This window comes from Panthera tigris, chromosome B4, assembly GCF_018350195.1.
Source record: "Panthera tigris isolate Pti1 chromosome B4, P.tigris_Pti1_mat1.1, whole genome shotgun sequence".
Classification (NCBI taxonomy): domain Eukaryota; kingdom Metazoa; phylum Chordata; class Mammalia; order Carnivora; family Felidae; genus Panthera; species Panthera tigris.
This window is the reverse complement of record NC_056666.1, coordinates 41,168,369-41,190,505: the sequence shown is the minus strand read 5'-3', so window position 1 is coordinate 41,190,505 and position 22,137 is coordinate 41,168,369. Positions and strand designations below refer to the sequence as shown.

General features: G+C 45.9%; 2 protein-coding genes across 6 annotated transcripts; one reads left to right on the top strand and one right to left on the bottom strand.

The window, feature by feature from the left end:
- The first annotated feature begins 940 nt into the window (after positions 1–940).
- On the top strand, positions 941–6,300 carry MLF2 (myeloid leukemia factor 2). The gene is made up of 9 exons (XM_042991676.1): positions 941–1,148; positions 1,722–1,799; positions 2,062–2,188; positions 2,440–2,475; positions 3,543–3,596; positions 4,000–4,128; positions 4,296–4,455; positions 5,293–5,505; positions 5,749–6,300. The coding sequence occupies exons 2-8, from the start codon at positions 1,750–1,752 to the stop codon at positions 5,478–5,480; spliced, it is 744 nt and encodes a 247-aa protein (XP_042847610.1). The 5' UTR covers positions 941–1,148; positions 1,722–1,749; the 3' UTR covers positions 5,481–5,505; positions 5,749–6,300.
- LOC102955152 lies at positions 3,823–10,716 on the bottom strand. 5 transcript variants are annotated; one of them, XR_006219771.1, is made up of 6 exons: positions 10,587–10,716; positions 10,137–10,209; positions 9,741–9,851; positions 9,350–9,554; positions 5,568–5,671; positions 4,771–5,357 (listed from the first exon to the last, which is right to left on the bottom strand). XR_006219771.1 is itself a non-coding variant. In XM_042991677.1 (5 exons), the coding sequence occupies exons 1-5, from the start codon at positions 10,702–10,704 to the stop codon at positions 6,419–6,421; spliced, it is 651 nt and encodes a 216-aa protein (XP_042847611.1). In that variant the 5' UTR covers positions 10,705–10,716; the 3' UTR covers positions 6,301–6,418. The 5 variants fall into 5 exon arrangements, 1 of the variants encoding a protein (XP_042847611.1); XR_006219769.1 differs by lacking the exon at positions 9,741–9,851; XM_042991677.1 differs by lacking the exons at positions 4,771–5,357; positions 5,568–5,671; positions 9,741–9,851 and adding exons at positions 6,301–6,497; positions 10,289–10,464.
- Positions 10,717–22,137: the final 11,421 nt, after the last annotated feature.

Genomic DNA, 22,137 nt, shown 5'->3' with positions numbered 1-22,137 from the left:
CAAAGTTTCAGTCTTTGGCCTTGGAGTTGGGTCTTCTGGGTCTGATTTCAGCTCCACCCCTGGGTGATCCTGGTTAATGGAGCACTCCACCCCTTCTTCTCCCAAACTTTAGACCCTTGACCTACCAACCTACCTGCCTAAAGGCAAGAAAGATCAGTGCAGGACTCGGAGCTCTTGAGGACACAGCAGTCGGAGAAAAAGAAAGGGGAGAGACTGGCACTAAACTAAATGATTTCAGAACTACAACCTTTGCCCAGACCTACCCTTCACACAGGGTAACTGAGGGGTCCAGGAGCCTCGCCAACGCCAGTTCCCAAAGGGCTGTAGTTCCAGCCTGGCCGAAGAGCGCCATCTGGCGGCCAGCCCTCCCAACCTGGATTCTCTTTGGCCCCGCCGGAGTTCTCGAAGCCAGAGCTAGACAGGGGCAGAACTGTCACCTCCTCCTGTACGTCACTCCGAGGACCCCGCCCCTGCTTGGAACGCGCCTCCTCCCGACGGGACTGGCCCTAGCGCCTCCCCCGCAGAACGGCCGCCCTTCCTCCCTCTTGGGCTGAACGCCGCTCGGGTAGAAAAATCTGCTTAATGTTCCCCCCAGGATCCGCCCCACCCAGTCGCCCACAGGGAGCCCGCCCCTCCTCCCCATGGGAATCTGCCCCACGGTCTCTTCCTTCCCCTGAGGGAACGTGCCGCACCGCCCTCCCCCGCCCCGTCCCTCCCGAGGAAGGGGAGCCTCTGCTCCTCCCCCACACCCTCGCAGGGAGCCTTTTCCAGTCCACAGAGCCCAAATCCAGGTTAGCGATGAGGCCTCCCCTCCCCTGGTCCCCGGAAGACCCCGCGGCCGCAAGCTCCGCCGCCCGGGAAGCCGGCCCCAGCCCACTCCCCTCGCCCGCCAGTGGGCGGAGCTCCGCGAGCCCGGCCCCGGGGCGGGCTGTCCCATCGTGACGTCACTTCCGTCCGGGCCTGGCCGCGGTTCGGGCTCCGTGGGCCGAGGGGGGGTACGGAGGTGGCAGCCTTGGGAGGAGGCGGCGCGGGAGGCCGAGGAGCACCAGCCCGGACCAATCCCGCGTCCCGGGCCGCAACCCCCGATTCTGCAGCGCACCGAGAGGCGAGACCGGCCGGATGGGCCGCTGAGCCCGAATCGGGGACCGGTGAGGCTCGAGCAGAGCGGACAGCCGGGGCCAGGGCGGGAGCGGGCCCGCGGGGCTGCAGGGTCTGGGATGCGGGGAGGGGAGAGGGCCAGGCCTACCGCTCCGGCTCGCCCGGCGGTGAGGCGCGGGCCGGGGGAGCGGCAGACAGGCGCGGTGGGGATAGTGAGGCCGGCCTGGGGGAGGCCTGGAGGCGGCTCGGGGTGAGAAGGGGGCCAAGTGGCTGGGGTCATTGCTGGGGCGAGGGCCAGCCCTCGGGATTCGCATCTGGAACAGTGGCGTCGGGGGAGGGGGCTATGCTTCTGGCCAGGGCTCTTGGAAGAGGATGGCTGTGAGTGGGGGGAGGCAGGAGACTGCGAGGCTTGGAAAAATTTTCCACGGCCCTCCTTGAGAGGTTTGAAGAGCTCTTCTCTCCCGTGAGGGTGGTGTCGACCACCACCTGGAGAAGGGTCTCACTGGAGTTTGGGGGGTTCAGTTACAGCATTTGGAAGGGACAGTGTCCTGAGTCCCTTCACTGAGCCAGGTGTGCAAAAAACCTGGCTACCTCCGAGTATCTGAGCCTCCACATCTTTACAGCGTGGAGCCCCCTGGAGCTAAAATCAGGATGTTCCGTTTTATGAGGGACGTGGAGCCCGAGGATCCTATGTTCCTGATGTGAGTATTCCCTCCCCCTTGTGTTCTAGGGCGCTCATCCTACTCCAATTCAGGTCTCTAAGTGATTCAGACAGACATCTGGGTTCCCATTGCTGGCATTGGCTGGAACCAGCTGGATACTCAACTCTAGCTCAGACATGGAGAGGAAATAGGCGTCTGTGCCACTGTTTCCCCATGACTTTTCTTTTTTGCTGGGGGAGGTGGGGAGTGGGTGTTGACTGTTTGGCCCTTCTGCCATCCACACTGTATACTCACTCCACAGGGACCCCTTTGCTATTCACCGTCAGCATATGAACCGAATGTTGTCAGGTGGCTTTGGATATAGCCCCTTCCTCAGCATCACAGATGGCAACATGCCAGGGACCAGGCCTGCCAGCCGTAGGATGCAGGTAATGGTGCTGCAACATACCTGAGACCCAAAGGAAGCCTGGAGGGTGGTTAATAAAGTCCTTGATCTTTCTTGCGCTTTAGCCAGCTTAGCAAGTGGAATGATCTTTTTTTAGGAGTGGGGGAAAGGATCTGCCAAAAGGGTTTTGTGATCCCCTTTTGAGAGGAGGATGGAAAAAAAGCTGGACCCATGGGCTTGGGATTGTAATGAATAGGATGTGGTCTCTAATTTGTTCTTTGTGTTTTCCTGCAGGCTGGGACTGTTTCCCCCTTTGGGATGCTGGGAATGGTGAGTCCTAACATCTTTGTGTCCTTCCATCTCAGACACACTCTAGGCCCTTAGATATTATTTACAAATGTGGCTCTCTGGAATAGCTTTATGGGTAACCCTAGAATCTTTTTAAAGTTGATTTATTTATTTTGAGAGAGAGAGAGGATGAATCCCAAGCAGGCTCCGTGCTGTCAGTGCAGAGCCCGACTCTGGGGTTCCATCTCACAAAGTGTGAGGTCATGACCTGAGCCGAAGTCAAGAGTTCTGTCACTTAACTGACTGAGCCACCCAGGCGCCCCTACAATCTTTTTATAGTGTTCACAAAGCTCTGGTCCTGTTGTGTGCTCTGAGTCCTGTGGGTTAAAGATGTTCACTTACTGACCCCTGCATTCTAGGAGCAATACCTATTAGGGAAATGTGATTGCCTAGCAAAGTTTGTCTTCCTGAGGATTGAGACGCAGTTGAAGGGCCAGCAAGAGATGGCTTTTTAGAGTTTTTTTTTTGTTTTTTACTATTTCATGCCCATCCCTTTTTTTGTAGGTTATAATTCATTTACTTGGGTGTGCTTCTTTTTTTTTTTTTTTTTTTTTTTTTTTTTTTTTTTTTTTTAACGTTTATTTATTTTTGAGACAGAGAGAGACAGAGCATGAACAGGGGAGGGGCAGAGAGAGAGGGAGACACAGAATCTGAAACAGGCTCCAGGCTCTGTGCTGACAGCGGGGCTCGAACTCACGGACCGCGAGATCGTGACCTGAGCCGAAGTCGGCCGCTTAACCGACTGAGCCACCCAGGCGCCCCAACTTGGGTGTGCTTCTTAAAGATAGGAGGAAATAAGGCAGTCAGGAGAAAGAAGATGGGATCAGAGCAGCCATAGAGACTGAGGAGGAAGGTAGCAGTATGTGGGAAGGGAAACAGAGAGGAACATTCCATGTACTGGCCATGCTAATGAAGAGACAGAGCTGTTGCTCCGTGTGAGGGAAGAGGAGAAAGGGAATGTGTAGCCATGTGTCTAGTGGGTGCCTAAACAAGATAATCTGAGCACTGACTTTGCTTTCCTGACTCTGTTTTCCATCTCTTTGCTGCAGTCAGGTGGCTTCATGGACATGTTTGGGATGATGAACGACATGATTGGGAACATGGTGAGGCTCTTGCACCATACACTTTTGCAGTCTTGTTCTCAGTGATGGCTGGCGACACCTTCTTGAGTCCTCTGAGGCGGGGGCAGTCAAGAGTGCGCTAGGGAAAGGCTCAAGCCGGATAAAGTCATTGAACCCAGAGAGCATTGGGTTCCTTTATCTGTTCTCGTGGCCTAACTAGGAAGCAGCAGGAGTAGTCTTATTAAGCATACGATTAAGGCTCAGTCTCTAAAGGTCTTTCTTGTTTATTGTTGGACTCAGAGGAATTTGGGGGGTACTGATGAGTCCTGATGTTTTCTCATTTCTCATGTTTTGTAAGAAAGATACAGACAGGAACAGGCAGCTGAAATGTGGGATCCCTTCGCCAGAGGGACCGTTCAGTCCTGCTGTGTGTTTTCCTCCACAGGAACACATGACAGCTGGAGGCAATTGCCAGACCTTTTCATCCTCCACTGTCATCTCCTACTCCAATACGGGTGATGGTGCCCCCAAGGTCTACCAGGAGACGTCAGAGATGCGCTCGGCACCAGGCGGGGTGAGTTGAAGGGCTTCTGATATCCCAGAGAAGGCAGGGTTGAATGACACGCACGGAAACCCTGGCTTCTTTTTTCGTGATTGGGTTGGGGGTGGTTTGTCTATCCCGGCTTGGTGTAGCCAGGCTTTGGAAGGGACAGCTGTGTGCTGTGTTCTGCTTCCTCCCAGATCCGGGAGACTCGCAGGACCGTACGGGACTCGGACAGTGGGCTAGAGCAGATGTCCATCGGGCATCACATCCGAGACCGGGCTCACATCCTTCAGCGCTCCCGAAACCACCGCACAGGGGACCAGGAGGAGCGGCAGGATTATATCAACCTGGATGAGAGTGAGCCTTCTTTTCTTCTCATCACCCTTCTGGCTTCCGGGCCGGTAGCCACTGGTTCCGTTCCTGCGAGCTAGGAGACACCAACCAGCTTTCTCTCCTTACCTCTGTAGATATTTCTTGGCAAAGTTCTGGGTGGACCTCCTAGACCTCCTATTCTTTTTTTTTTTTTTTTTTAATTTTTTTAAACGTTTTTATTTTTGAGAGACAAAGACAGCATGAGTGGGGGAAGAGCAGAGAGAGAGGGAGACACAGAATCCGAAGCAGGCTCCAGGCTCCTAGCTGTCAGCACAGAGCCCAACGTGGGGCTCAAACCCACAAACTGTGAGATCATGACCCGAACCGAAGTCGGACACCTAACTGACTGAGCCATCCAGGCGCTCCAGGCCACCTATTCTGACCTCACTTGAGCCCTGTCCTGTCAGCTTTAGGGGCTAAGTCAAGCCCTGGCAGTCTCCTCGCCAAGGAGAGGCCAACTGTCGGGATCAGTTTTTTTCTTTCTCAAGTCAATAAGTATTTATTAAGTACTTATTGTGTGCATGGCACTGTGCTCCTTAACTTCATAATTACCCCGTTCCTGATTTCCTTCTTGAGTAGTCCTGCCTTAGGCCTGCTGGTGGCTTCCACATTGGAATCGCTGTTGGCTATTAGCTCGTGGAACCATATGGAACCCCAGACTACTAAGAAAAGAAATTGTTGGTGTCCCTCAACATGTCCCCACACATAGTTTCAGCCTTTGCTCTATTTGTTCATCTGAGAAGGCTGTGGCTCATGCTTGCCTCTGCTTCCAGAAGCCAGCCTGTATATTTAAATGTCACGTCTGGTCTCTGTGCTCTTCAGGTGAGGCTGCAGCATTTGATGATGAATGGCGGAGGGAGACATCCCGATTCCGGCAGCAGCGCCCTCTGGAATTTCGACGGCATGAGGCTTCAGGGGGTGGGGGACGAAGGGCTGAGGGGCCTCCCCGCCTGGCTATACAGGGACCTGAGGACTCCCCCTCCCGACAGTCCCGCCGCTATGACTGGTGAGGGCCCTAGGCCCTCAGCCTCTCTTGTAAGTATTGAGGGGGAGGAATTGTAAGGTGTCAAGCACGGAGGGGGGGTTGAGGCACATACCTGTGCACATTCCTTTGTCATGAGGCAGAAGGAGTCCAGGTGCCCAGCAATTACTGCCTTTGATGGTGTAAGTTTTAGTTGGTGTGAAGAGAAGAATGCTGCCACTGGAATGGGAGAGTAAACCCAACTCCTGGCCTTTACGTTTTGTCTTTTGACTCGCTCTTCTCTCTTTCCCTTCCAGGTACAGGCTGAGAGGCTGAGAAATCATCCCCCAAATAACTTTTTCCTCTCCAGCTCCCACTCCCAATTTAATATTAAATTAACAGGCAAGCTGGCCCCCTACCTCTCCCTGGGGGTCTCAGGGAGAACCTTTCACTGCCCCCTTTACCTACTTTTTCCTTCTTTAATCCCCTACCATGATGAGTCCACTTCTCCTGTATCTGCTAACTTGATTTTTCATTTTGCTGCTCCATCTTTGAGCCTCCTCACCTTCCCCTTTCTACCCTCGCCATGCATCGAAGGGGCTTTTGGGGTGAGCTCTGGGTTTAGGGGCTTCCTCTATCCCTCAGCTGCCCTGGATCTTTGCCCACCTCCTCCTCAGATCCCCCACTGCAGAGGCCATAGCCCTTATCCAGGGCTGTGTGTGGAGGGAGAGGACTGGCTCCCAACCCTTTCTCCCTTCCCACTCCCTGCACATCACAGAAACCTTCCCTACACCCTTCTCTGCCTTTATTTTTTGATTTGTGCAACTTGTAACTAGGTGTTTATGGAATAAAGGAGAATGGAAAAAAGAGCAAGTAGGATTCTGGCTTTACTTTTGATCTTTTCCCTGTTCAAATTCAACCCTCCTGTCTTCTCGTCACCTTCTTGCCTTCCCTCTGTCTCCACGTGTGGCCTTCTTAACTTGAGTTCTAGCCCAGTACTTCCGTGGTAACAACAGTGGGACAGTCAGAGCCCAGAGCAGCAGCAGCGGAAGTCAGTTGGGCTAGGCTGATGGGTGAAGACAAGCAGTTTTACCCTTGGCTGCTGTCTCCCTTGCTTTTACTGTAACTTCACATGTCAGGGAGAATGTAAGGCGTATCTCCTAGGTGCCTGAGGAATTTGGTGCCCCTTGTCCCTTGGGCATAGATTCTCCCCTGGACTGTGGGTGGGAATACGTGTGGTACCGAGCAGGAAGGCACAGGCCTTCGAGGGGGAGGCGCTTTGGAGTCAGCAATGTCCTTCCACCCTCAGTTGTTGAGAATTTGAGCCCAGGGAAGGAGACCAGAGAAGAAAACCAACCTGGAACCTGAGCAGTACTGGAAGGGCATGAAGTGCTCAAATTTCTCAAGACGTTGACTCTTGGCTTGACCTGGCTCGGCCAAATGGGTCACTCTGTTCTTGGGAACTTACTTAATGATAGTAAATGCTGGTAAGGGTCTGGTGATGGTTTCTTTATAACAATCTTTGGTTCTTCTCAGTTTATGGTAAATCAAAGTCAAAGAAACAAAACAGCACAGGCACCTGGCTGGCTCAGTCAGCACAGCATGCGACTCTTAATCTCAGGGTTGTGAGTTTAAGCCCCATGTTGGGCGTAGAGCTTACTTAAAAAACACCACACACACACACAAAAACAACTCCAGGCTCTGGTTCCTCTTAGGGAAGGGAAGATCTTTCCCGTGTCCTCTGTGAACAAACAGATTCAAGAGGATCTGTCTAGTAGCTGAACGAGCAGAGGGAGGAAGTAGAGAGCAACGATCGTGCATTGACGTCCTATTCCAGGACACGTGCCAAATCTCATTACATAGGGCTGGTGAAGATCCATGATCAGGGTCAAGGGAACCAACCCTGTGGCCAAAAGAATCCAGGAATCTCAGAAGTCAAACAAGTACACGCTCCCCCCGCTATCCGAAAATAGAGTGTTCCTGTGAAAGCTTTCGGAAGCTGAAATGGCATAAAGCGAACCGATTACTATTAACTTCTATGGAGAAGTGTTTGAGCATTCCCAGACCCAAAAAATAACGTTGAATTTTCTGAAACCGTCTTGCTAAGGGACGCACAGAGCAAACGGATGCTCACAAACAGCTCAGAGCTAGGCCTGATGCAGAGAAGCTGAGTATAGCTCTGGGGGAAGGAGCGTGGTGACCGCCCTCTTGCCGCTCTGGGCATATGGCACCTCTACAACTTGCTGCAAAACCAAAAGCTTGCCGAAAGCTATTTTCACTTTGTCTGGCAAAAGCAAAAATCCCCTTTGTATTTCTTTGTGTTAGCCCAAACCGGTCTTCTGCACGTGTGAAGTGGCTTAATGTAAACTTGTCAAAGGTGAGGGGTGCCTGTATAGATAATTCATCTCCCGGGTGGCTGAGTGGCTGAATTGTAGATGATGGGACTCAAAGCGTCCACAGCCGTCAGTCCCAAGTGTCAATCTGTGCTCTGTCCAAACACATATATGTCCTTCTTCTGGGAGTGGGAACAGCTTTCGTGAGTCTCCCGTGGAGCCCACAGGACAAAGAACCCTAGACTTGTAAGGGATGCCCAGAGGCTGGGTCCTCGGCTCTGCCACCAGCCCAGCCATGTGGTCTTGGGCAAGTTATTCACTTCCCTGAAGTTTCCGGCAAGCTGTAAAATCTTAGGCTGCAGTTCATGGCCAACCTGGTCAATCTGGATTTCACAATGCCCACACTCACAGGTATGGTTCTGAGTGGGGGCTGGAGCAGGGCAAGGGTTACCCGGATTTCAATCTAGGTGAGTCAACCTAGTGTTTCATGAGCTCTCCCATATGGGAACTGGCTTTCAGACACATGGACTGATTTTCACCCCTACTTCCTGCACTTGGGTGAGGACCACCCTTCAACTCAGTGCTTCTTACTCCTAGAACCCGTGACTGGTTCTCAGCAGGGATCTGTTGTGGGGAGTTAGTGAGCAACATTCTCCTAGTGAGGTGCCCAAGAACCAGCCCCCTGGCACTTGTTGACCTGTCCGCCACTGCAGGGTGAGGGCCAGGGGGCAGAAATGGGAAAGGAACCCTCGGGAAGGAAGCCAACATTTTATTTCTGGTCAACTCTCCAACTGGGCCCAGCCTCATTCACAACAGCCATCCCCCCAGCCCTTGGCCCCAGCATCCGGAGGACATGGTTGGACGCATTATTTTCCTCATGGCTGATATTTGGCTGGAGGTTAAGCTATCTACAGGAGTGAAATTATGAACGCAGCCTGACATGAGTAAGACCTGGCTCCACCACTTAGCATGACCGGGAAGAATTCTTAATCTCTCATCAGTTTCCCACTTTGTAAAATGGGCCTTTCTAGGCGCTTGCTGATGGCAGTGGAGACATGGGTCCATCCTGCAGAACTGAAATCCGTGATGTAGTATGCAGAAAGCATTTGACACAGTGCACGGGTTACAAATGACTGATTTCTCCCTGATTCCTCTGTCTTGCTCTTTTGATGCTCTCTGGTGATCCTCATCTCTGTGCCCATCCTCAGGACTCCTAAAATACTCCCAGCCACAACGTGGAAATCATCATCCTGGCCTCCAGCCCTCTGTGGTGCCAGCTACCCAATTATTATCTTCTGCCCTTTCTAGGCCTCAGCTTTCCAGACCAACAAGTAGAAGCAAATGTTTTGGGCCACTCTGACCCAGGCCTACTTGCAGTTTGGGATGTTTTCCTTCCTATGGTAACAAAGGGCCTCGGGTCCTACTGACACCCTTTATCCAATGTCCCTTTCCTCCCTTCTTCTGCAATCCAATGCCCAAGTCACAAACCGGTCACCCAGAGGACCAGGAGTTGATCCACAACAATAACCCAGTATTCAGGTCTCCCAACCCACATACTCCAAGTCCACTTAAATACTCCACATACCTGCCCTGCCCCGATGCTCCCAGTCCTGAGCATGGGGCCTCCCAACAGCTGACGGAGCAGCAAGGGTCAAGGTTTCCTTCTCCCAGTCCATTCCAGTTGGGATAGGGATTAAAAAAAAAAAAAAAGTCGTCTTTATTTCTCTCCTTAGACATTACTGGGGTCTTCAGATTAGAGGGGTGGGATCCAGGTGGGGCTGCACTGGAAGCTGGGGAGGTGAAGACAGGGACAGTTAGGCACAGGAGGTGCTAAAAGGTAAGAAAAAAACAGGGGACTGGGGACATGGGGAGGGAAGGCCTTGGGTATCAGTTCCCCCAAGCAGCCTCCCAGCTAGCCTCCATCCCTGAGGAGAGCCTGTGGGGGGCACAGAGCTGGCATGGCGTGAGGGACGTACATGGAGGGGCCTGGGATGCAGAAGGCCGGCAGAGCTGCTTTGGAGGGTGGGCAGGGAGCGCTGGCAGCTTTGAGCCTTCCCATCCTCAATGTCCACCCTTAAATGGGAGCTCTAGGGAGACAAGGACAAGCAGGTGGTGCTTCTCCCTCTGGGCTCAGCCCTCCCTGTCTGCACCCCCCTCCCCACCCCCACGCTCTGCTCTGACTGTCCCTGGGATAAGTTAGCACTCCAAGTTCCTTGGCCCTTGTCTGCTCTTTAGGATTTTTTTTCTTCCCTGAAGACATTATCTTTGGCATAGGAATAGGGTGCTGCCCCCAGTTCCCCTCGGCATCCCTCCCACCCTCTTCATCTGCTGTCACCTGCCACCCGGAGGGCTTGCAGGTTCTGGAGAATTACCTCCAAGATGTAAGTGTTCGCCAGCCAAGCGGCCAACCGAGTGTCCGCAGCTAGGACATTTGGACACATGGAGCTGGAAGATAGGAGAGGGGGGCATGGGATAGGGCCCTAGAGGTGGACTTGAGTCTCTAAAAAGGGGGGAGCAGAAATACCTTAGGAAAGGTCAAGGTCACACTGAGGTGGGAAATGGTTTGATGGAGAGATTCTTGGAAAACTGCTGGTGACTTTAGTGAAGATATCCTGGGTTTGTGTGTGTCGGGTGTGAAATTCCCAACTGACAGGCAACATGGCAGGGAAGGGCAGAAGCAGGTTCCCAATTCACATAGACCTTAATGTAAGCAAACCCCAGTTTGCTATATGCTATAAATAACATGCTATATGCTAAATATATGCTATGAATAACGATACGCTATAAATAACACTTTTAGTGTTAGAGACCTTGCGGCTCACCTTCTCTGGATGTTACCAAGTGTGGTAGCAGATGGGCATCACCACCCCGGACCTCCTGAAGCGGAATCTTGAGGTTGAAGAGGATTCCACACAGCTTAGCAACAATTACAGATGTCATCCAAACCCCAGCTCCTATGTCACTGCTTAAGAAACAGAGGTGACTGTTGACCACGCAGTTAGCTAGCTAGCAGCACTGCAAGAGCCAGGGCTCAAAATCCGGATTGACACAAAGGATACTAATGGGTTGTACAGAATGTGTCACCATGGGGTTCCTTTAAATAGTTCCTTGGTAATTTTTAAAAACTTTTGTATTAGGGGCACCTGTGTGGCTCAGTCGGTTAAGCATCAGACTTTGGCTCATGTGGCTCAGGTCATGATCTCGTGGCTCACAGGTTCAAGTCCCGCATCAGGCTCTCTTCTGTCAGCATGGAGCCCGCTTCGGATCCTCTGTTTCTCCCCTCTCTCTCTCTGCCCCTCCCCTGCTTGGACATGCTGTCTCAAAAATAAACATTAAAAGAAACAATTTTTAAAAAAATTTTTAGTGTTTATTTATTTTTGAGAGACAGAGCGTGAGCAGGGGAGGGGCAGAGAGAGAGAGAGAGAGGGAGACACAGAATCGGAAGCAGGCTCCAGGCTCTGAGCTACCAGGACAGAGCCTGACACGGGCCTTGAACCCACGAACCTTCAAGCTGTGAGATCATGGCCTGAGTCAAAGTCAGCCATCTAACCGACTGAGCCACCCAGGCGGCCCAAAAAGAAACCATTTAAAAATTACTCAAGTAATAACATTGCTTAAAATGATGAATACCAGTAGCCTATATGCCTGTTTTTTAAATCTTGTATTTGTTTTAAGTTTATTTATTTTGAGAGACAGAGAGAGGTGGGAGGAGTGGAGAGAGAGGGAGAGAGAGAATCATGCAGGCTCCATGCTATCAGTGCAGAGCCTAATGTGGGGCTCCAACCCAAACTGTGAGATCATGACCTGAGCCGAAATCAAGTCAGGCACTCAACTGACTAAGACACCCAGGTGCCCTAAATCTTGTATCTTTTAACATATAGTTAAATTGCTCTGTGTGTGTGTGTGTGTGTGTGTGTGTGTGTGTGTGTACAGTTCTGTGACTTTTAACACATGCAGATCTGTGTAAGCACCACCACAATCAGGATCAAAACAGTCCCATCACCCCAACCCCATCCTGCTGCTCCTTTGTGGTCACACCCTTCCTCCAATCCTAACCCTGACAACCACCAATTTGTTTTCCACTGCTATAATTCTGCCATTTCCAGAATGTCATATAATGAAATCATACATGAGAGAAGCTCTTTCTTTCAGCATAATGCCTTTGAGATTCACTCATGCTGTTGCGTGTATTAATAGTTTACTCCTTTTTATTGCTGAGTAGTATTCTGTGTGCTTATAGTCTGTTTACCCATTCACCTGTCCAAGGACATTCCAGTTTCCAGTTTGGGGCAATAATGGACAGAACTGCCATAAACATTTGTGTACATGTTTTTGTGTGAACATGTTTTAATTTCTTTAGGAATGAAATGGAGTGGGATTGTGAGGTCATATGGTAAGTGTATATATATATTTTTTTAATTTTATTTTTAATTTTTTAAAATTTACCTCCAAATTAGTTAGTATATAGTGAAAATGATTTCAGGAGTAGATTCCTTGATGCCCCTTACCCATTTAGCCATCCCCCCTCCCACAACCCCTTCAGTAACCCTCAGTTTGTTCTCCATATTTATGAGTCTCTTCTGTTTTGTCCCCCTCCCTGTTTTTATATTATTTTTGTTTCCTTTCCCTTATGTTAACCTGTTTTGTCTCTTAAAGTCCTCATATGAGTGAAGTCATATGATTTTTGTCTTTCTCTGACTAATTTCACTTAGCATAATACCCTCCAGTTCCATCCACATAGTTGCAAATGGCAAGATTTCATTCTTTTTGATGGCTGAGTAATACTCCATTGTATATAAATACCACATCTTCTTTATCCATTCACCCATCGATGGACATTTGGGCTCTTTCCATACTTTGGCTGTTGTCGATAGTGCTGCTATAAACATGGGGGGTGCATGTGTCCCTTCGAAACAGCACACCTGTATCCCATGGATAAATGCCTAGTGTAATTGCTGGGTCGTAGGGTAGTTCTATTTTTAGTTTTTTTGAGGAACCTCCATACTGTTTTCCAGAGTGGCTGCACCAGCTTGAATTCCCAAGGTGTATATTTAACTGTATAAGAAAATGCCAAACTTTTCCAGGGTGGCCGCACCATTCTGCAGCATTTTGCATTTTTCAGCATTCTCAACAGCAATGTGAGAGAGCCCAGGTTGCTTTGCATCCTTGCTAGCACTTAGTATTGTCATTTTCTATTTTATTTTACCCCATTCTATTAAGTGTGTAGGCATTCTTCTATTTATTCTAATAGACATCTTGTCTATTACAAGTTTTAATTTGTACTTCCCTAAAGACTAATGATGTCGAGCATCTCTTCACGTGCTTATTTGACATCAGAGTTCTTTATATATTCTGGTTAGAAGTCCTTTGTTAAATAGGGATTCACAACTAATTCTCTCCAATTCTGTAGCTTGTCTTTTCTTCCTCTTGACATTTTCTTTTTCAAAGCAAAAGTTTGTAATTGAGATGAAGTCCAACTTACCACTGTTTTCTTTTATATCAAATTTTGGATGTCATATCTAAGAACACTTTGCCTAACTCTGGATAACTAAGATTTTATCCTATGTTATCTTTCAAAAGCTTTGTAGCTGTACATTTCATATTTACATCTCTTTCTTTTTGGATGAGTTTTGGTAGCTTGTGGCTTTCAAGGAGTTGGTCCATTTTGTTTAAATTGTTGAATTTATGTGTGTATTATTGTTTGTAGTATTCCCTTATGACATTTTAATGTCTGTGGGGACTGTAGTGATATCCCCTCTTTTATTCTTTTTTATTTTTAAGTTTTTTAAGGATTTTTTTTTAATGTAATCTCTACACTGAACGTGGGGCTTGAACTCACAACCCCCAAGGTCGAGTCACATGTTCTACTGACGGAGCCAGCCAATTGCCCCTCCTTTTATTCCTGATATTAGTATTTTGTGTCTTTTCTCTTTTTAATTTTTTAATTTTATTTTTGGGGTGCCTGGGTGGCTCAGTCTGATAAGTGTCCAACTCTTGATTTCAGCTCAGGTCATGATCTCACAGTTGGTGAGTTCGAGCCCCACGTTGAGCTCTGAGCCGACAGTGTGGAGCCTGCTTGGGATTCTTTCTCCCTCTCTCTCTTTCTCTGCCCCTTCCCTGCTCACACACTCTCTCACTCTCTCTCAAGCAAAACAAAACAAAACAAAACAAAACAAAACAAAAAACCTTTAAAAAAAGATTTTATTTTTAAGTAATCTCTACACACAACATGGGGCTCAAACTCACAACCCCAAGATCAAGAGTCACATGCCCTACTGACTGAGTCAGCCAGGCTCTTCTCTTTTTTTTTAATTAAAAAAAATTTTTTTTTGGTCAGTATGGCTAGAGGTTTATCAATTTTATTGATCATTTCCAATAGTTGACCTCTGGTTTCATTAATTTTTTTCTATTTTTCTGTTTTCAATTTCATTAATTTTTTTTAAGTTTTTTAAAATTTATTTTTATTTTTTAATTATTTTAATTTTAATTTTAATTAAAATTATTTTTAATTTTGAGAGAGAGAGAGAGAGAGAGAATCTCAGCAGGCTTCACACTCAGCACAGAGCCTGACATAGGACCAATCTCACAACAGTGAGATCATGACCTGAGCTGAAATCAAGAGTTGGGCAATCAACCAACTGAGCAACCCAGGTGCGCCAAGATTTTTTATTCTTAAGTAATCTCCACACTCGATATGGGATTTGATCTCACAACCCTGAGATTAAAAGTTGCACACTCTACTGAATGAGTCAGCCAGGTTCCCCTCAATTTCACTAATTGATACTCTTATTATGTTTTCCTTCTGCTTGCACTCTTATTATGTTTTCCTTCTGCTTGCTTTGTGTTTATTTTGCTGTTCATGTACCTTCTCAAGGTAGAAGTATAGATTGTTGACTTGAGACCTTTCTTCTTTTCTAAGATTTTGATGCTATAATTTTTCTTCTATATGCTATAATCATTGCCTTTAACCACATCCCACATATTTTGCTACTTTGTATTTTCTTTTTTGTTAAGTTCACAATATTTTCTAATTTCTCTTGGGACATCCTTTTTGATCCATGGGTTATTTAAGAGCATGTTGTTCAGTTTCCATGTGTTTGGAGATTTCCCTGTTTTCTGTTCTTGAGTTCTAATTTTAATTCCATAATGGTCAGAGAGCATACTTTATCGGACTTCTTTTAAATTTGTTGAGATTTGTTTTATGACTCAGGATATAATCTATCTTGGTAAATGTGCCATGTACCCTTGAAAAGAAGTTGTGATTCTGCTGTGTTGGGGACATGTTCTATAAATTTAAGTTAGATCCTGTTGGTTGATGGCATCATTCAGTTCTATATACTTCGTTACATCTGCTAATTTTGTTTATTTGTTCTGTTGGTTACTGGGAGAGGAGTTTTGACATTTTTAACTATAATTGTGGATCTGCCCATTTTTTTCTTTGATATCTATCAGTTTTCACTTCATGTATGTTGAAGCTCTGCAGTTACACACAAAGTCATTTAGAATTATGTCTTCTTGGAAAATCAAACTTTTCTTCGTTATGTAATGTTCATCTAGTAATTTTCTTTCTTCTGAAGTTAATTGGCCTGATATTACTATAGCTACTTCAGGTTTCTTTTGATTAATATTTTCATGGTGTAAGTCTTACCATTCTTTTACCTTTAACCCACCTATTTTATACCTAAAATGGGTTTTTTGAAGGCAGAATATAGTCAGATCTTTTGTGGTTTTTAAAAACCCATTTAGATAATCTTTTAATTGATATATTTAGGCTATTTACATTTAATGTAAGTATTAATACGTTTGGATTTACTTCTATAACTTTATTATTTCTGTTTGCTCCTCCATTGATAATTTAGCTATCTCCACTTTCCAGCCTTCTTTTGGTTTATTTGGATATTATTTAGTATTTCTCTTTAACCTGTTTTCACTGAATTTTTCTTTTAGTTTTTGTTTGTTTGTTTTTGTTTCTTAAGTGGTTGTTCTAGGGCAGGAATGGCAAGCTGTTATCTGTAAAGGGCCAGATAACAAACATGTTGGCCTTCGAAGGTCACACAATGTCTCTTGCAACACTCAACTCTGGTGCCATACGCTGGTGCAGGCACTGTGGAAAACAGTATGGAGATTCCTCAAAAAGTTAAAAATAGAACTACCCTATGAGCCAGTAACTGCACTACTGGGTATACACCCACAAAATATGAGAATACTAATTCAAAGGGATACACGCACCCAAAGAGACGCACTCCTCAGGATGCCCTATGTTTAGAGTAGCATTATTTATAATAGCCAAGATATGGAAGCAGCCCAAAGAGTCCACTGACTGATGAATGGATAAAGAAGATGTTGTATGTATACACAACGGAATATTAATCAGTTATAAAAAGAATGAAATCTTTCCATTTGCAATGACATGGAGCTAGAGAATATTAGGCTAAGCAAAATAAGTTAGAGAAAGACAAATACCATATAATTTAACTCATATATGGAATTTAAGAAACAAATGAGCAAAGAGAAGAGAGAGAGAGACAGAGAGAGAAGCCAAAAAACAGACTCTTAACTAGTGAGAACAAACTGATGGTTACCAGAGAGGAGGTGGGTTAGGGACTGGATGAAATAGGTGATGAGGATTAAGGAGGACATTAGTCATGATGAGTACTAGGTAACATTTGGAATTATTGAATCACTATATTGCACACCTGAAACTAATATAACATTATATGTTATCTATCTTGGAATTAAAACAAAACAAAACATCTGGTGCTATAGTGTGAAAGCAGCCAGAGACAATATGTAAATGAGTAAGCTGTAACTATGTTCCAATAACATTTTATTTACAAAACAAGCCTGTGGAATATGGCTTCCTAACCCTTGCTCTAAGGCTTATAAAATACACACTTATCATAGTCCACTTAGATTTTGTCCTTCACCACTTCAAATTAAATGTAGGCTTTACCACCATGTAGGTCAGTCCCTTTATTGTCTCTCCTTTATGTCGCAATTGTCTTATGTATTACATCTACAAATGCTGAAAACCCCACCACAGTTTCATAATTTTTACTTTCAACCAGTATAGACATGTTAAAGAACTTAAAAGGACAATCTATATTTACCATTTCTGTTGCTCCTCCTTCTTGATGTCCCCAGTTTCCTGTTATCATTTTTCTTCTGTTTGAAGAACTTTCTTTAGCATTTCTTGTACAGCAGCTCTGCTAGTGACAAATCCTTATGCTTTCCTTCACCTAAGAATGTCTTTATTTTATATAACTGCTGATTGACATTTTCATTGGATATAGAATTCTGACTTGACACTTTTCTTCCAGCACTTTAAGTGTTGTTCCAGCTCCCTCTGGATTCCATAGTTTCTGATGAGAAATCTGCAGTTCTCTGAGTCACTGATTCCTTATATGAAATGGATTCTTTTTTCTAGATGTTCTTTGGATATTTTTCTATATCTTTGATTTTCACCAATTTGATTATTATGTCCGGTCATAGGTTTCTTTGAGTATATTCTGTTTGCCGTTCACCAAGCTTCTTGAATCTGTGTGTTTCTGCCAAATTTGGAACCAAACATTTTAGCCATGAATTCTTTCAATAATTTTTCTAAATCATATTTTTTCTCCTCACCTTCTGGGACTCTGTTGACACAAATGCTAGATACTTGGTCTTATCCCGCAGGACTCTGAGGTTCTGTGGGTTTTTTTTTTTTTTAAACCGGTTTTTGTTTGTTGTTTAGGTTGCATAATTTATATTGATTATCTTCAAAGTCATCTCCATTCTGCTATCCAGTGAATATTTTATTTTGGTTACTCCTATTTTTCACTTCTAAAAGTTCCACTTGGTTCTTCCTTATGTCTTCTATTTCTTTGCTAAAACTTTCTATCTTTCCATTTATTTCAAAAGCATTTCTTCTTCCAGTATAGTTATACTAACTGCTTTGAAGTCTTTGCTTTAAATTCCAACATTTCTGTCATCTTGGGGTTGGTTGTCTTTTCCCTGGAGAGTACTTTGTAGGCTGAGTAATTTTATGTTGTATCCTGGATATTTTGAATATCGTTTTGAGCCCCTAGATCCTATTAAAATCCTAGTGAGAGTGTTTTTTATTTTACCAGTCTATCGACCAGGTTTGGTTCAAGCAGCCACCTACCTTCTTTGTATTGTGGTTCTGATGTCAGTTTAACTTTGTTTGTGGTGCTATCTAGATCAGTCCTTTATGTGTGCCACCCAGTGGTCAGTCAGACCTAGACAGTGGTCCACCCTGTAGCTCGTTTCATAAAGCTTTGGTAAGATGTTGAAGGTCAGATCCATGCTTGTGCAGCTTTGAGGTGAGCCCAAGAGTTCACACACAACTCTATGGGACTCTCGATTTCCCTCCTCTCTGTGATCTGACACTCTGATTCTCTCATTCTTCTTTTCCCAATCCTTTGCCCAAAAAAACTGGGGCTTTAACTTCTCTACTTTGCTGAGCATTTCCCACTATATGTCTGGGCTAAGCATCAAGAGAACAAAGAAAGAAAAAAGCAGAGGGATTTGATTCACACTCTTGGGACCACAGCTTGTGTGGTCAAAGGAGTTCTCAGTTTTCAGTGCCTGCGCAGTCACTGTTGCTGTCATTGTGCTACTATAACTACACCACCATGGTACTGCCTGGGGCTAACGGGGGAAGAGAAGGAAAAAAGAAAAGCAACGGATTTCCCCATCTCGGACCCTTAGAAGTCCCTTTCCTGCTCCTCAGACCTGCAACAGAGGGCTCCAAGAGGAACTCTTTCAGTTCATACCTGAGGTACACTTCCAGGTTTGGGGAGGCCTTTTAGTGCATTCTGGGTGATAATGGAGTTAGGGGGAGGGGATGGTAAGCTCACCACTGTTTTCATGGAACTTCAAATTCTGGTTCCTTCCTCCCTACCATTTACTTCTCTGAAATCTCAGATAGCTGTCCCATGCGTTCTGTCCCGGAACATGGGAGTGATGGGCAGAGGATGTGCCTTCTCCACTTATGATGTGTGTAATCTCGAGCAAATTACATAACCTCCCTGTACCTCTTTTGTCATCTTTAGAAGAAAATAATGGCACAAACCTCAGTAGGTTGTGTAAATGAGTTTATATACATAAAGCATTTAGAATAGTGCTTGACTAAGCACTTAATAAATATGTCTTTATAATTATTAGCAAATATCATAAAAAGATTGGAAAACAGAGACAGGCAAAAAAACAAAAATCACCCAAACCCCAAAGCCAAGAGGTATAACATACACATCGCGGTTTATTCTAAATTTTTTTTAATGTCTATTTTTGAGAGAGACAGAGTGTGAGTGAGGGAGGGGTAGAGAGAGAAAGGGAGACACAGAATCTCAAACAGGCTCCAGGCTCTGAGCTGTCAGCACAGAGCCCGATGCAGGGCTCGAACTCAGGAACGGTGAGATCATGACCTAGGCTGAAGTCGGACGCTTAACCGAGTGAGCCACGCAGGTGCCCCCACTGTGGTTTATTCTATTTCAGATTTTTCAGCCAAGATATATTTGCCAATTCATTGAATAGACAAATGAACATTTAAGTAAAAGAATAGAATTATATTCCCTGCCCCATTTCCCAAATTATTTAATTGGGGAGAGGCAGTAGGTCACAGGATGGAACCTTTCTGCCTCCAGGTCTTCATCCCACTATCCTCCCTCCCTTTGTCAGGCTAACTGCCACATGGGCTTCTAGTTTCAGTGGAAAGATCACATCCTTGAAGGCTTTCCTGACCCCAGGTTAGGTGTAGATCCCTATGTTAAATGCTGTCATGTCACTCTATACTTCTTAGCACTTATCACACTTTTAATTATATCATCATATACTTAAGAACCTCAAAGGACAAGTCTTCTCTCTTGTCCTGTACTTGAAGTTTCACCTTTGCACATCCTTCTCTTCCAGATGGTGACCTTGGGCCTACTTACCTGTCCTCCAAGGCCCTGCAGTAAAAACCTTTTCAGCTGATCCAAGTTGGCACTGATCTGGGTAAATCTGCTTATATAAACGGGACTTCACAGCTCAGAGTGGAGTCAAAGAGGGCAGTGAAGGGATATTTCCAGTCCACATCCTGGAGATTCGAATTCAGTAGGAACTGAAGTGGGAGGAGGCTCCAGGAATATGCATTTTCAAGAACTCCCCTGATGTTTCTGATGCTGGTGGCCCACAGAAACATTGCCTGTAGTAGGAAAATTCCAATATGGCTTCCAATGATCCCTGACTTCTGACGGTCACTAGACTGGACCTGGTGACTAGAAGTAATGAGATACCTCTTCCGTGATTAAGTTACAAGACTGATTCCGCTTTCCTGATGTGGTCTCTCTGGCTCTTGCTCTGATGGAGAGGGCTATCTGGGGTGCCTCTGACCAACAGACCGGAAAGGAGGTCCTCAGTCTGGCCACCTAGGTGGTAGTAAATCCTGCTGATAATCAAGAGTGTGGCTGGAAGCAGGTCTTTCCCATTGGAACTTTGAGGTGATATGGCGCCACCTAACACTTTGATTACAGCCTTATGAAGGACCCTAAGGCAGGAAATAGTGTGCCCAGATTCCTGAATCACAGAAACAGGAAACAGATTAAAAAAATGTGCATTGTTTTAAGCCACTAAATTTTAGAGTAATTTGTTACACAATGTTAGATAACTTAATACACTGCCTAGACTGCCCCTCTAAGCTCCCGAACATGTTGGAAGACACATCTAAATGGAGAATTTCTAATCTTTCTTCAACAGGATTTCATGAATACTGACTATAGACGTTGTCTTTGCTCTTCTTGTGCATAAAGATGTACACTAGTCCAATTGCTGTTTTTAGCGTCAGAGACTTTGGTTTAATCTTTTAAGTGTCACCTTTTCATATGCATGAACTCTGAATTCTCATAAAGGCAAGTCTTCTTCCTCCTTTTACCATAGTGGGCCAGCCCTAAAGATCACCTAAGACTGCTGTACATTAGGGATCAGTATGAGAGTATGCCAGTGGTGGTAAGAGTCTTGGTTGGAAATTTTCCTGGTGCCTTGTGCTTGATTATATACGTAGGATCCTTAAATCCTGAACCAAACTTCACGGTCAAAAACTGAGCCCCCAAATAATCTGTTGCCCCATCTTCATGCTTTGGTAGCCAAGGGCCCTGTCTTTGTAAGTCAAACACAAACTTCATTTGCATGTCCTTTTGAATGTGAATGGTTCCCCTCCTGCTTTGGGTGTTAAGCAAGGAGTCCCAGCTCAGCCCACAGTAGACTTTGGAGCCATCCACTGAAGGCTGGCACTAAGAGAGGTCAGGGAAGTAATAGAGCCATTTGCTGGAAGTAGCTTACAAAAAAACCCAAGATACTAAGTTCAAGTGAAAAGTTGGGGCAGGGGCAGAGGTGGGGGGACAGGTTCAAAGTGCCATGAATTAGCAACTTCTACACATTGGAGGGTGTGGGAGGAAGAAGGAGTTTATTTTAAAAAAAAATTTTTTTTTAAATGCTCATTTATTTTTGAGAGAGAAAGAGCACGTGCAAGAGGGGGAGGGGCAGAGAGAGAGGAAGACACAGAAACTGAAGCAGGCTCCAGGCTCTGGGCTGTCAGTACAGAGCCCAACACGGGACTTGAACTCACAAGCCATGATGAGATCATGACCTGAACCAAAGTCAGATGATTAACTGATTGAGCCACTGAGGCGCCCCTCACCCAGTCCACTTTTAATCAAAACCTCAGGATCTCACTCCACTTTCTAATTCTATGACTGAGACCTTTAGCACCAGTGAAGAGTGGTCTATCCTAAATCTCCGCCTAGAGAATAACACAACCTCTGGAAAGCAGCTCAGTCAATAGTGGGACCCTCAGGAGGCAATTGCTTCACGTGCAAGTGGGAGGAGGGGAGTTGTCCCTTACACCAGAGTTCCCAATTCTAAAGAGTGCACAGCACTACACTAGACGGAGGAGACCAATCCTCCCAGCACAGCAAGTTCTGCCTTGGACAGCAGACAGGAGCCTGCTGCTTCCTACTAAGATCTCAGAGTTCTGTGTGGTTCTGATGCAAAACCTGAAGGTTATTATCAACTCCCCCCTGTATAAGTCTATAAGAAGGAAGGCAACAGGCTGAACTCAAGCTCCTTGAAAGAAGGGGCAGTGACTGTCATTTTGCATCTCCAGCACTTATCACATGTTGGTGCTAAGTATCCAACTGCTTCTGACTGAGTGCTGGGTTACTGAGCAATTTGTCCCATCATACAACTCAAGATCTAGGACTCTCGGCTCCTAGGCCAGGACTCAGCACATAGTATCTGGTTCTCTTCTTCTTCCAGTACTTTGCTTTAGAGGGGACTGACGATGAACCTTCTTCCCAACCATGAATACCAAAGACAAAAGATACCCATTTCAGGACA

Bases quoted from the DNA above. Each gene is read 5' to 3' on its own strand.
- MLF2 (XM_042991676.1), top strand. From the start codon at position 1,750: ATGTTCCGTTTTATGAGGGACGTGGAGCCCGAGGATCCTATGTTCCTG. The intron at 2,189-2,439 runs GTAATGGTGCTG...GTTTTCCTGCAG, and splicing joins CTGCCAGCCGTAGGATGCAG to GCTGGGACTGTTTCCCCCTT. The intron at 4,129-4,295 runs GTGAGTTGAAGG...GCTTCCTCCCAG, and splicing joins TGCGCTCGGCACCAGGCGGG to ATCCGGGAGACTCGCAGGAC.
- LOC102955152 (XM_042991677.1), bottom strand. From the start codon at position 10,704: ATGACATCTGTAATTGTTGCTAAGCTGTGTGGAATCCTCTTCAACCTC. The intron at 9,555-10,136 runs GTAATTCTCCAG...TCACCTCCCCAG, and splicing joins CGAACACTTACATCTTGGAG to CTTCCAGTGCAGCCCCACCT. The intron at 6,498-9,349 runs GTATGTGGAGTA...TTCACCCATCAG, and splicing joins GGAGCATCGGGGCAGGGCAG to CCTAGCCCAACTGACTTCCG.